The sequence below is a fragment of the Triticum aestivum genome, chromosome 2B (assembly GCF_018294505.1).
Source record: "Triticum aestivum cultivar Chinese Spring chromosome 2B, IWGSC CS RefSeq v2.1, whole genome shotgun sequence".
Classification (NCBI taxonomy): domain Eukaryota; kingdom Viridiplantae; phylum Streptophyta; class Magnoliopsida; order Poales; family Poaceae; genus Triticum; species Triticum aestivum.
This window is the reverse complement of record NC_057798.1, coordinates 14,940,753-14,955,803: the sequence shown is the minus strand read 5'-3', so window position 1 is coordinate 14,955,803 and position 15,051 is coordinate 14,940,753. Positions and strand designations below refer to the sequence as shown.

Here is a 15,051-nt window from a genome sequence, read left to right as displayed (position 1 = left end):
GGGGGCGAAATTCTCGGTTACCACGGTTACCGAGAAATTCCGAACATATTTCGGACGAAATTTGTAATGGAATTTTGAATTCTAACTTTTTGAAATTAGATATAAGAGGAACATTAACTATTTTTATGATATATTGGCCAGTAGCCCAGTGGAACGTCGTCTGCGTGCTTGCTATGCAACCAGGCCTCGAGTTCGACATCTCGTCAGGCATTATTTTTCAAATCATGTTTTTATGTATTCTGAAAAATAAAGCCAAAAAAGTGCAAAACTGGAGATCAATTCTGCGACCTACCGAAGGTTGAAGTAGGCGCCTACCACCAGGCCAAAGACACACACGATGCTACTATTGAGATGCCAAGATATTTATCTGCACACTGGGCGTTGAAATTCAAAATTTTCAAAATTTTCGAATTTTTTTGCTCGTCATGCGTGTTTCTCGTGCGGCAGCGAGAAACGCGGATACCGCCCGGTATCCGAATTTCTCGGGTGGGACCCAAAACCATGCCTCTGCCTACGTAGTGACTTTTTTTTTGTGACTCACGTTTAAGAAACAACAATTTAAATCATGGGGGGTCAACCGTAGATAGTTGGAAGTGTTGATGCACAGATGATAAAAAATGATATAACCAACCAATGGTTGATTGGTTAGGACTTAGGAGGATCAAGTGGCCAAACCCATATTTGTTTTTTCAAAACGGAGGATAAAAGACTTGACCCATATATTAATTAAGGGAGGATAGAATCTCGTACAGACATCCTGATTGCCAAACCTATATTTCACACCATAGGTATGTCTAATTTAACAACCATTCTTTCCGCGTAGGCAACATTTTTATCGGCAGCCGGTGAGCCATAATGGCTCTGTCAATCTTACAACATCACGACTCTAGTTTTGAATAAACGTTGTATACATGAGTATATCTTTGTGATCGTCTATGCCGTTTACTCATTATTTCATAAAAGAAAAAGAATAATAAAAAAGACTAGAATTGGGATGGCGCCGTCCATTCATCCATCTTATTGCAAGGGCACGGGCACCTTATTGTGAGGGGCTAGCTACCATCTAAATCACGCATCCTGGAGCCGCTTGGTGGGCGACACAGCTTCTATAGCTTCTCCGAGAGGCCACGCGGCTTCGATGAAGTATTCGCCGTGTTTCACCTTCTCTACCACTGTGATCGCCTTCGTCGGCTCCAAACCTGCACCCACACCATATCATATCAGCTAAACCAAGTCTAACTGATTAGCATCACATTGCCAGAAAACACTAACAACCACACTAAAATCCATCGGTGAGGACTGAAGACTAATATATGTAACTCAGTAGCTGCTTACCAAAACCATCCACAAGCAAGGAGTACTGGTAGACGAGGTCCATGCAAAGGTAGGGCACGTCGCTGGCTCGGGCCTTTGGGTATGCCGCCTTTGCTTCCTCCAAGCTCAGCGTGCAAATCTTCTCAGCAGCGGCCCTGTATGCTGCAGGGGTGGTCTTCCCACTGGTAGCCTCGCTGCCGATCAATCCAACCTGTCTCAGCCAGAGAGACACAAATACAACAGTTCATTAGTTATTGTCACAAAGATGTTTTGAAATTAAATTAGCCAGTGGCTCACCCTTGATGCCATGTAGTAGAAACTAGAGGCAGCGTAGAGGTCGGCCTGGCCGGCACCGCCGCCGCCGTTCCACGCGCCATTGAAGGTGCAGTTCTTCGCTTCACAGGGTGCGCTCAGCTTTAGTGCTTTGGTCACATCCACTCTGCACTTGTCATATGCTGCTCCTGTTGGCGATGCTATGGCATCGTACTTATCTCCGTTGTAGGTGTATTTACCTTCAAGGATAAATATATATACATCAGATGGAGTTATCCTTGATGACGAACTTACTCAACCAAAGTAGGAAGGTGTGCATTCATGTGTAATGTGCATTACCAATGAATCCGCGCAGCACGCAGTAGCTGATAGGTCCATTCTTTGCCTTGAAGATCTCTCCTCGAGCAGCCATTGCGCCGTAGTGCAAGTAGCTGAAATGAGAACACCATTAAATTTTCCAGTAACTCAAATAAGTTACCATTGAGGAATATAGAAGCTTAAATTAAGTAGTCAAATAATATGCAAGCAAAATACCCCCTCTATGTCAAAAACTTTTATGTTTATTCTTAGACTAAAAATTCAAAAACTTTTCTGTTTATTGCATTAGCCTAGATGCAGTGTGAAAGCATCACCTTCACCAACATGTATGATTTTGGAGCTTAGGGATCGGATGAACTTTTTCCTTATTATATTCTTAGCATACCGCACCTCTTCGAATTTTTTTAAAACCTGTATGAATACTACATATTATTAGTTCTTATTTCACTTTCTTTTACTATTGTATTGACCATAGGATATATTAGTAAATTAAAGCAAAATAAACTCTCTCTAGTAGTGTAATTTGATTTATCATAAGTCAAACTTTTTAGAGTTTGCCTAATTTTGTAAAAAGAGACCATTAGTGTAAGCATGGTTTTTTTGTGGTTTATTCTTACTTGAATGTTACGGCTACATATACTTATATTCCGATTGGCTTTTTACTGGATCTAGTCATATATTTTTTAATTTCAGTAGCTTAATATTTTTTTCACAATGTTCGCGAGTTCTTTCTTAATTTGAATTATTCTATTTTTATCTTAGTTGATATACCACTTATTCCAGTAGTATGCATAAATACATCTTTCTTGAACTGGGTATGCATAATACATAGTTTTAGTTATAACTCCGACTTTTTACTATTATTGACTCACCATATATAATTATTAGTGATGTAATACAACTGTAACTTGGTATACATAATGCTGGAAATGGGCAATACTTGGTTCGACATTTTCTTCAAGTGCCTCTATTAACAAGAGAACCCTTTATAAGGACCAATATTGTATTTACATTTCCCAACAAGCTCTCTTCTTTAAATAAGGATCGATCTTGTTTGATTCCACATCTTCGGGATCAAATCAATGTTTGACTTTGTATATTCTTATCATACCACTTGTCCCACTAGTATGCATCACACATATATCTTTTTTGAACTGAGTATGCAATATCGTTGTAAAACGAGTAATAGTCAGTTTTACGCTTTCTTTTTACATTTCTAATACCATAACATCATGTCCACATTTTATTGATACTGTACCTGCATCCCCTGTTTAATTTAATTAGTTCAAATTTTACAACTGATCAAGCTATTAATTAATTATTCCCTCGCAAAAACAAAGATAATAATTAATTATTAGGGAAGGTACCATTGGGCCTTGAAGCGATGTAAGTCAGATAACAACGGATTTGAGGGTCGAATGACTAACCTGTGAGCATAGACGTGGTAATCTCTTCCTTTGAGATACTCTTTCGTAACGTACGGATCCTTAACCACGGGAGCGGCAGCAGCAGCATCTGCAGAAATGGCATATGCCATTTGCACGGACCCACCTCCAAGGTCAATCACACCTACTGTCTTGGCGTACTCTCCTCCCAGCTTATCCAACAGATAGTTTAGAGCAACCTACGTGCAATATTAATTAATTTTAGTAGCATATATGTACTACTATTTTTTAGGGGAATATACACTACTAATTTGTGTAAATTGATACAGAGTGCTGAATGCAACGTATGAAATTCATGTAGTAGAATACCCATAAGTAAGATCCCTCCTGAGACCCCTCGAGAACGTTGATCCAACCAGGATTGTACTGGAACTTGCTCTTGGTGTGGACCACACCCCTGACCTGTAATTTAGAAATTAGTTAGATTTTATCTAGACACGTTTTAGTGTTAGATACAACTAATTCTGCATCTAGACAATTCTAAGGCAAGTAGTTTGGACAGAGATAATAGATTTTAATAAGTCTGCTTCAGATTTCAACAACTGTTGAAACAGGACTAGAAGTATCCGGAAAAAATAGAAACAAGACTACAAAAAAAAATATCAAAATATACACTCAGCCTCTAATTAAGAGATGAAAAATATTTACTGCTTCAAGAATTTGCTCCGCCTGCTCGTCTCCTATGAGCCTTAGTCCGGCCGTCGCCTGCACATTATTTCAGTTTTGTTAACCAAGGAAAAACCTATACAACTACTCTTTTGGGGGGTTTTTTCCCACTTCATATTAGTTTTGTTGTAGTCAATCAAGTTTGACTGGATTTATTTTAAAAAGTACCAACATCAATATAATACCAAATAAATATAATATGAAAAATATTTCATGATGGGTCTAATTAATGATATTACTCTAGAATTGTGAATGTTGATTTTTTTTCCAATAAGCTTTGTCAGCTTTTACGATCAAGCTAACAAGAAATGGAGGAAGCATTCATTTGCTACGAATGGACTGACGTACCCCAAGCTTAACGGGTGTCCGCTTCATGAGCGACCGAGGCACAGCGCTGTTGGCCTTCTCAAGCAGGGGTACGATGGAGTTGGCAGCCTCCTGTGGCCGTCCGGCATACGAGCTCAGCCCGGGATTCACCTGCACACACATGCTTAAAATTAATGGGATAAAACGAAAGAAAAACACATCATACTGTAGGTGAATACGTGAATGGCTAACTGTCGTGCCTAATATATACATACATACCGTGGCGAAGACCTCTATGTCGTCGCCAACGTCGACGAGCTCCATCCTCTTGTCGAACCGGAAGACGTGGACGCGGGTGCCAGTGCTGCCGGCATCCATGATCACCGCGTACTTCCCCGGTGCTGGCCGTGCCTCGACAGCGGCACCGGCCTTCCGGCCAAGCACGACATCGGCAGACACCGACGAAGAGGCCAGGAGGAGGAGGAGGAGGACAAGAGTGTGGATGCCTAGGGCGTGAGCCATGGCGACCGAGCTAGCTGCTGCACGCGTAGCTAGGTAGCTAGCTAGTGCAAGTGCTGCTGCTCAAGCTCAAGTGTGTACTCGTGAGTTGGGAGGGTAGGGCTTTAAAAGAGATCGAGGGGAGGCAGCATTTCATTAATTAAGCAGTTTTCAATCCACGCGTAACACGCTCCACGTGCAAATATTCTGGCGGGGCGCCACTTGGTCGTGCTCGATCTCTCCTCGACTGTCGGTCTTTTCCTCCCTCCCTTATGAATGATATCACAAGAGATATGCACCACAATGTTAGGAGTAGACAGTCTTTTCCTCCCTCATGAATGATATGACAAGAGATATGCACCACAATGTCAGGAGTAGGGCTATAATCTGAAGAGTAGTAGTATTAATGTGTTTGAAAACTGCTAATGGAGCTCGAGCTCCATGGAGCCCGAAATTTGAAAAATTCAAAATCAAAATTTAGGCTTCAAAAAATTCTGAAAAAAGTACACATATGCCTATAAGGTTATACTACTTGTCCATAGAGTTTCATGGCAAATATTTTTTTTGGAAGCTACACAAAAATAACAAAATCTTGTATTTCTAACACATGTGCTATCACTATAAAAGTGCATGATTTTTTTACTCTGTACAGCCCACATCAAAATGCATTTCATAACCAAATTGTAGTCACATCTAGTGAACATCTATGAGTACTTATGCGTTTATTTTCAGAGTTGTTTGCAACTTTCAAAGTTGATTATTGGATTTTTGAAAAGTTTATGCTCCGTGAAGCCCGAGAGCCAAAAGGCCTTGCTCGTCCGCTCTCTTATCCACCAGCAGATCTTTCTCTCTTATTATTATGCCCACTGGGCAGCAAGCTGTCAGAGGGATGCAACGTACGTACCTTTATCTTACTTTCTCTGTTTAAAAAAGTTTGTCTTTCAAATGGATGTATCTAGCACTACGAGGGACAAGTTTGGGACAACTTTTTTCGGACGGAGGGAGTATATATTATAGTATTCCCTCAAAAAAAATGTTACGTATTATAGTATAACAACTAGAATCTTGCAAATGGTGCCCCTGCCCATGTGGTGTGATGCGATGAGGACGGCTTGGGACTTGCTACTCCTGCATTTAGAAAGTTACTCTCTCTGCCTTTGTCTGTTTCGAAGAATCAAAAGATTGTTGACCCAGATCCAATCTTGCTAGTGGCCGGCTTACGGTTTTCGAAGTACCACGCAGTGAGATGAAAGGAAGAGGAGATAGATAAGGCACACCTCCTAGAGGTAGAGAGAACACCGGCCAAACAGAGAGAGGAAGCAGCATCCCATTGGGGTAGCTCTGGCCAACAGAACTCCAGGCCCGAACCAACCTTGGTTGCGACAATTCTCCCGTGTAACACATATGCAGACGCCTTTTGCTACAAATGCTTTTATCATTTCTTTCATAGCTGATCTACAGGCTTTGGTAAAACCAGCACACGGTAGAGGATCAGGCACCCCGGCTAGACAGAATCGATGGATTGCACCACCTGAGGATATGATGAAAATTAATGTGGATGCTGCTCTAACTAGGAACGCATCGGTAGGAGTCGTTTCTGCGGTGTGCAGGGATTCACTGGGAAATTATATCGGAGCCTCGACGATACCTTTTTGGGAATTTCGGATCCAACCACACTTGAAGCCCTCGCAGTACGGGAAGCGCTATGTTTAGTGGATGATCTCCATGAACAGAGAATCTGTATTTCCTCAGATTGCAAAACTATCGTTGACGACATCAAGCAGAGAACTGCGGCAGTTTATGGTACGATTATTCAGGAAATCGTAGATTGTTCTAATCTTTTTACTAGGTGCATTTTTAGTCATGAGTTTAGGAGCTCGCATGCCGAGGCTCAAAATTTAGCGAAGCAACCAAGGTGATCTTACTTTTGTCCATGTAAACATTGTACGTTTGAAATAAAGGCTTCACGAGATTGTCTCAAAAAAAAATGTAAAACAATCGGCAATAAAGTGACTCGGTTTCACTTGACTTCAGAAAATAAAATTGATAAACTTATGAGTGAGTTCCTATGTTTTTGCACTGGGGGTTTAAGTAGTCCCCGACTTCGAGTCGGTGTGGACGGCTGCTTTGTTCTCTTAGAGTGTTGGGCTAGGTAGTCTGGCCCTAGCCCTTGACATTCCCCCCCTCCTTTACCAGGCTTGACCCCAAGCCACGACATGAGGGAAGCGAGTGTGAAGCTCATGTTCATTCTACCATGTCTCTAGCGACGGCAGGAGCCCTGGCCACTGCAGCAATACTTCTTCGATGTTTGTATGATGACGACTACATTGGCGGTGCTTAGGGCATATTCCAAAACTTGTAGTGGCAGGTGCCTGTCCTACAGGTGCGGTAACTCCTGATGCACGGTACATGACCGCGACACTACGGTGTGCAATTGGCAGATATGAAACACTGGATGGATATCCGTGTGCTCCAGCAGCTGCAAATGGTTGACTTTATTCATGACGGGCGCCAGGACTTGGCATAGTATGAAATAGCGGAAGGCCAACTTGGCATTGGCGCGACACGCCGGAGATGTCTGGATGTATGGCTAGACCCGCAAGAAGACCCATCCACCAAAGGTGAAAGATCGATTAGAGAGCTCGCGGTCTGAGAAATCCATCATCCGCTGTTGAGCTCAGTGTGGATGTTGTCAGAGCAGCATGATCGCCAGGCGACAATCCTAAAGTCAAACTTGTGAATCTAGGGCCAGTCGCACTGATTCCATGGAGATTCCAAAGTGGTGCGGTTGGTGACCATACAACGCGAGAAACGACCTTGTCTTGATAGCCAAGTGGTATGATGTATTGTAATAGAACTCAACCAAAGGCATTAACTCCACTTGCTCGGGTACAAGCTGATGAAACATCGAATATAGGTCTTAAAATTGATTGACGTGTGGCCAGGTCGAAGCCCTAGCTGGTGGTCCCCGATTGGCCCAGCAGGCCGCCGTAGAAGACGTGGAGCGTGTCGGATTTGCCTGCATACGCGACCTCGAAGTCGCAGCTCAGATCAAGGGAGTGGATCATGTTTCTCTAGAAACATTGCAAGGCAATGGCCTACTGGCCAAGGCTCAAACATGGTGTAGACAAGTTTTTCATTGAATATCCAACTTGTCGGGAAAACAAAGGGGGGAGGGGGGCGGAATTGTCCCTATCCTCGATTTCTAGACCCACTTAAAATACCTAACATGGTCTGAACTCACTTGGGCATGGACTTTATTGAAGGACTCCCAAAATCAAATGGAAAGGAATTCATATATGTAGTGGTGGATAGACTGTCAAAGTTTGCACACGACCCATTACAATGCAGACAGTGTCTCAAGCATACATCGATAATGTTCAGAAGTTACATGGCCCTTTGGCAGACCAAGATAAAATGTTTACAAATCAGCTTTCGCAGGATATTTTAAGGGTATGGGTAGTGAACTATGCCAGAGCTCTGCATATCATCCACAGTTTGATGGACAAACCGAGCGTTTAAACTAGTGTATTGAAAACTACCTGCATTGTCTTACATCCTCGCAACCCAAGAGATGATCTATGCACTTCGAAATAGTATAAAGATTTTGGTAAAAAGGGCCATCACCACTACTTCTCATATAATTTGTCTAGTATTTTGCGATCAGGCCTAGAGTCCACAGAGGAAATTCGTCGTGCATATTGTTTATTTTGCTTTGTTTCCAGAAGAAATATCTTAGCGAAAGGAGGATCAAATGTATTCATGGTGCATGGATTTGATAAATGGAAGAATGTGAATGATGGAAAGTTTTGTGCTCCCTTTGGCCATGTAGGTTCTAGAACTTGATCAGCACACAATAATTCAGCCATAGAACGTTAAGGATTGTTGAATTAAGCAGCCCATTTAGAAAATGTTGTAGCATAAAAGTCCTAGTTGGTGATTGTTATCTACAAGGCGATCAGTTAGCATACAAGATCATCATACCTGGGAGGGCACTAATTACATCGGGCAAACGGATGGGTGATACAGGGTGTTGGTCTAAACCTTAGCACCATATATCTTTTAGGAGGAATTTTTAGTTATCTAGCTCGACTAACAAAATTTGAGCCATAGTGGCACATCACAATCCAACTTGGCTAAAAGAACATCGGCCCAGCTTGTTGCCCCATTGAGATGTGGGACCTATCCAACAACTAAGTTAGCAGTAAACAAACCGTTTCTATTCCGATGGGAGTGTCCATAGGAAATTTATCCCGCATTCTCCTTCCCTAAACTCAACCATGGCAGTGGGATGCAGGTCAGGTGCCTTGCTAGGTCGATTGTGATCACCTCAAGGGCTCACATGCATGGGCGACTCGTTGGTGGAAATGTGTGCGTTGTGAATGTAGTGTGACACCATGGTGCCCTGTGAGTTCTCTGAAATCGATTCCTCAGTAATTTGAGTTCAAACCGATTTCGATTTCATGAATTTTGCAAACATTTACTAATCCACACTACACACAGAGGTTTGTCCTCTTTCACATGTAGTGACACCAGCATTTTTGGTTGGTCCATTGCAAGCGTGTATGCCAACATGGTACCAGCTGCAGTAAATTTTAGTCACAACTATGCAATGATGATGATGATGCATATACCTCTTAGTTTAATTTCTGTTTCATTAGTAAGTAGGAGTATAAGCCAACTTGCTGAGATCTATAGTACATTTAGTTCATGATGTCTAAGAAGAGCAGGTGGTTTGTTGGATTACAACATAATACAAGTTTTATATTGTACGCTAATTGAGATCTGTAATACAATTAGTTCAAAGTTATACATGAATACAACCGTTTACCATGTACCAAAATATATAACAATAGTTACATTACATGAGCTCTAAAAAAAACTTAAATTGGCACTCCTCGTCGCTTCCTACCTAACAAAGCACTACCTTCACATGTGTCCCGAGCATGACTTGTAACAAAATAAACAAATGATTTATGAGGGGGTAACCTTGATTCCCATGAAGTTAGAATAAAGTCTCCTTCCGGTCTAACCCTTGGATCTGCTATAAGTCCCCCCAATGTCACACTTGGTGATTCCTCCTTGACTGAAACATTAATTGTATAACGTGTCATGCTAAGTGGATGCAAAGCAAAGTCCGTTATGTCGACTCGATGGCCTTGTGATAAACGTGTGCTTGGTTGCACACCATCTATGGATAGGTTTCTTTTAAGAAATCTTATCGCCTTGTCCAATGTACAACGCCAAAACCGAACATTGAGATCTTTTCTCAACACATCCGCATATGAATTTGCCGCGATAAGTGAACCTTGCATATTGTTCAACACCTTGACAAATTCATCTGCTATTTGAACTAACCGTGGATGTTCTGCAGGGTCTACACTCCCAAATGCCAATGCCTTGAAAAGGTACCTCAACTCATCCTTTGATAGAACGGAGAGGAAAATTGGTTTCACCGATCCAAACCTGGCTAATCCTTTTAGTTTACTTACGATAATTATCTTACTTCCTCTGCTTATTCTTATGAGAAATGACTGAAACTTTTGCCAAACATCATCATCTACATCGGAAGCAAACTCGACAACTACCAACATCATTCCTTCCATAGTCCTTCCATGGTTAAGTATGCTCAAAAGGTTGTCTCCATCTAAGTGCAATACAGAGGAGAATCGCGAGCGAACCCTTTCATCACCGCACACATGTGCAACCAAACTTTTCTTCCCAGTTGTTGGGCCACCTATAACCGGGAGAACAGGCAGTGCATGATCCCCATGAGGGTCGTTGTGCTGCAACAAGAAGCTCAAGAGCTTTTGCTTTTCAGCATGTCGGCTGAACACAAAGTTGTCGGTGTAAAGATAAACATCATATGGCCTACGAGACATGCGCTCGCATCCACCCAAAAGCACAATAAATTCCATCATGTTTGAAGTAGCAATTTCTAAACTTTCCAAGGCACCATGTGAATCAAGGCATGTGGCCTTATCAGTTGTTGATCGTGAGCGCTTGGCTAAATACAAACTGCTGCCAGATGAATTATTGTTGCTAACCTTGTCAATACGCGCACCATCTTGGAGAGCTCGGTACCTCATGTTATCTAGCACACTATATCCTCGGTACATAGCCTCTGAGAGCGTCTTGAGTTGCATCATCATCCCGGAGTTGGTTATGTATCGTGTGTCCGCCTCCTTGACGATGGTGCAAGCTCTCATCAGGAGATGCTGCAACCTCTCCAGCACCTTCTCCTCTGACTCTGCATGGCTGGGAGATTGGTACTTGTTCATCAGGAAGGAGATGAACCGGCTCACCAGTTCACTTGCAACTACAGACATGGTAACCTCCATGTTTGAGATTGATGAGGCAATCTGCCTTTGGGTGTCTAGAAAAATTTAACTAGGCTGGCTTCTGCCAAATCTTGTACAGCAAGAATGGTGTTAGCTGCAACGAGAGGGTGGTTGAGAGCACTGTCCAGCCACCCTTCCACACTTATATGTGTACAGGCAGCATGGAAAAATTGGCTAGTATTTTAGATATTCACATTAAGTAGGTCCAAATTGGTTATTGTGTTTCTGTTGAATCCTTCTACACTTATATGTGTACTCTACTGTAGCAAAGTTTGACCGTGGAAATTGCCTGGGCTTGATGAATGTCAGTCAAGAAGTAAATATGCTCCACTTTTTATCTTGGTCAGTGAAGATATGAGGATCACAACTCCATGCTTCAGTAATCTTTCGGAGGACATTTGCCATTTTGTTTGTACATTTTTGCTCCTTTAGTCCTTCAGAACACAACCAGTATACATGTAGTTTATTTTATGCTAGTTTAGTCTTTAACTGAAATCCATTGCACCATGTGCATTCTTCACATTAAAACAAAATGGAAAAAAGAAAAAAAGTATGATGCATCTTCAGAAGATAGAGACTTTATTTTGTGCTGTTCCAAACTAGGAGTCCTCTGTAATGATTAGGGTTAGAGCAATTATCAAAGCATCGGACATTATGAAATTTACATAAAACTCATCTACTGGGTGTGGGGTGGAGATGCTGTGCAATATGGCCTGCTACGGCAAATGACTCTCGTCCTGGGGCTCAGCAGTGGCACTGGAGAGCTCCTCATTGTCGTCGGGATTGTCTTGTACAGTCAATCTTATCATTATCGGCCGTCTTTCTTACCACGCTTCTTCCTGGAAAGGCAAGCCAAGCGAGAGTGAGAAAAGCAAATGTAAAATAAGGGTCGCCATGTGTTAATTTCTCTATTTAATCTATCCGAAATATGCAGGTTAGCAGGATATATAGCTGGTGTTTGTGTGTGTCTCTTCGTGCTTTCACCTGACGGCAGATATGGCAGCCTCCATGGCAAGCAAGAGGACGATCAAGAAGGAAAACTACAGACTACGGAGATTGACTAGCATGTGCCAAGTCTCACAGAGATTCTTCGTGAATTAGAGAATTCTCCAAACTATTGACGACGACGAGTTCTAGGGTGGGTGACACAGGGCTGCTAACATCTATCCTTATAAACTAGGTGTTTGTATATTTTCAAGGGTGGGTGACACACGGCTGCTAACATCTATCCTTATAAACTATGTGTTGTTGTATTGTATATTGGCCTAGTACCATATGGAATACACAAGTTGCAATCCTAGCAAAAAATGTGGGAATGAAAGGCCAACTGCCCAAACGTCACAGTAGGTCCAACCTAGCTAATATCGTTACATGCCAACTTGTAGTACATTTTAATATTCTTCACTACAGGAAAAACACATAATGTGAGTATCATATGGGTAAGCCAAGTCACTGTGCGGCTACTGTATGAACCTGCAGAGGGTGCCACATGTCCTTAGGATATGCTGGGAGTTTCATATGTGACGCTCGGTATAAACGTAAGCCGAGTGTTGGCTCTCGTCTTAAAAGTATCCTAACTATTAATAGCGACATGTTCAAGGGTGGGTGACACATGGCTGCTAGCATGTAGCCTTACAAACTACACTTAGTTGTGTTGTATATTGGCCAAGTAAGCCATGGAAAACACAAGTTGAGCTCCTAGTAAAAGCATGTGAGAATGACAGCCCACTGTCCAAGTGACATCAAAACATCTTGTTTGAGCTCCCACGCTCTGCAAATTCTCTACCACGAGTCAAGCTCCCGTGAGAACCCCAATACCATGTTGGAATTTACTAGTAGGCCTTTGGCCCAAAGCCCAACTAAAATTTTCAAATTCTCTTGGCCCATTCATGCATAGTTTGTGAGTGATGTGAGTGGAACTAAAGTTTAGTCTCACCCCGGAAGTTGAGAGAGACTTGGACCTCTTTATAAAGCGAGTTCTTCTACCACTTGTATGAGCATGAGAAGAGGAGACCTACACGCGGGCTCCTCCTTGCTCGCATCGCCACGCCATGACGTGGGAATGAGCCGAGCTGGGGAAAGAGCTATGTTGTCTATATTTTTGCTGCTCGGAAATAATTAGTAAGTCATTAATTAATTATTAATGGACGCATTAATTATTCAGCCGTTTCCGATTCTTTTGGATCGTGGGGCTGTTACTTGAACGTGAGATTTTCTCCAAAACCTACCCGGCCCGCACTATACGGTCAGGCAGATGTCTACCCTAGCCGCCGCCGCATCGTATGGTTTTGCACCACCGTTCCAAATCATTGCGCCGCCATGTAAGTCTTCTCCATCCCACCTTTGGGCGTGCACCGCGAGAAGGGACAGCAGCCCCCCGGAACCCCGCCTCTCTTGATCCTGTACGGGAGAGGGGCACTCAGGTTTTTGGGGAGCGCACTCGCGCGATGGCTGGCAGCAACGACTTCGCCAACGACGACATCGTCCCCGACCTCGGCAACCTCTTCCTCAACGACATGGCCAGCAACATCACCGCCAACGGTGCTGCTCCCATTGCACCGTATGTGATTTTGTCCTTCTTGTTCGAGATCGTGGTAGAATTCATGTTTCTAGAATGTGCCCTAGATTTGATCTATTCATCTAGTATGCTAGTCCACGTGATTAGTTTAGTCTCTGTTATTGCTATCATGATTTCTTTTGTGCTTATTCGGTTTAAATCTCGTAGTAATTTGCTCATATTTTCAACATACCACTTGACGGCTGAGATATGGGGTGTGACCGTGTGAGTATGCCCAGGAGTAGCCAAAACTTTCTGGCATGGAGTATATGTCCACTCTACTCTAGCAAAGTTTGACGGTGGAAAAGTACAAGGAACGGCTTGTGGCCAGGGTTATACCCAGAAAGAAGGTGAAGACTACTTAGATACTTACTCACTCGTGGCTAGACTGATCACTATTCGGGTGCTACTATCACTGGCTACCTCACGCGGTCTTCACATTCATCAAATGGACGTTAAGACGGCTTTCCTCAATGGAGAGTTGAAGGAGGAAATTTACATGGATCAGCCAGATGGTTTCGTAGTACCTGGTCAGGAAGGAAAGGGGTGCAAGTTATTAAAATCTCTCTATATGTCCTTAAAAAAGCTCCTAAAGAGTGGCATGAGAAGTTCGAAAGAACATTAACTGTTGCGGGCTTTGTAGTAAACGATGGTGACAAGTGTGTGTACTATCGCCATGGTGCGGGCGAAGGAGTTATTCTTTGTGTGTATGCCGATGACATAGTGATCTTTGGAACCAAACTTGAATTAATCAAGGAGGTTAAGGATTTCTTATCTCGTTGTTTTGAGATGAAGGATCTAGAAGTAGCTGATGTTATCTTAAACATCAAGTTGTTGAAAGACGAGAATGGTGGGATTACACTGCTTAAGTCTTACTATGTGGAAAAGGTCTTGAGTCGCTTTGGGTATAGCGACTGCAAGTCTTCTGCAACTCCATATGATGCTAGCATGTTGCTTCGAAAGAATCGACGGGTCGCTAGAGACCAACTGAGGTATTCTCAGATTATTGGCTCGATTATGTACTTGGCGAGTGCCACGAGGCCTGACATCTCTTTTGCTGTGAGCCAACTGAGTCGGTTTGTGTCAAAACAGGGAGATGATCATTGGCATGCACTTGAGAGATTTATGCGCTATTTGAAAGGCACTGCGAGCTATCGGATAAGTGCTCGGCTGAAGCACTCAATGTTCTTTACACCCAAACCACCATACTTTTTCGGCGAGCATACTTGCTTCCAATTTACCAGGCTCATCCCTCTAATGTTTTCATCATCTTTTCCTGCAATTTTGTCTATCACAGGTTGAACCCTCCACTCTCTTTGGCTTTAGGACTCCC

At 42.7% G+C, this 15,051-nt stretch overlaps 2 protein-coding genes across 2 annotated transcripts; both read right to left on the bottom strand.

Moving 5' to 3' along the window:
* Positions 1-697: 697 nt before the first annotated feature.
* LOC123039970 (probable apyrase 3) lies at positions 698-4,904 on the bottom strand. The gene is made up of 9 exons (XM_044462940.1): positions 4,602-4,904; positions 4,365-4,493; positions 3,999-4,055; positions 3,660-3,752; positions 3,333-3,529; positions 1,927-2,018; positions 1,612-1,826; positions 1,336-1,525; positions 698-1,199 (listed from the first exon to the last, which is right to left on the bottom strand). Exons 1-9 carry the CDS (start codon positions 4,842-4,844, stop codon positions 1,069-1,071), a joined length of 1,347 nt encoding a protein of 448 aa, XP_044318875.1. The 5' UTR covers positions 4,845-4,904; the 3' UTR covers positions 698-1,068.
* A 4,799-nt stretch (positions 4,905-9,703) lies between these two features.
* LOC123038750 (uncharacterized) lies at positions 9,704-11,161 on the bottom strand. The gene has a single exon (XM_044462238.1). It carries the CDS (start codon positions 11,159-11,161, stop codon positions 9,704-9,706), a length of 1,458 nt encoding a protein of 485 aa, XP_044318173.1.
* Between the last annotated feature and the right edge of the window lie 3,890 nt (positions 11,162-15,051).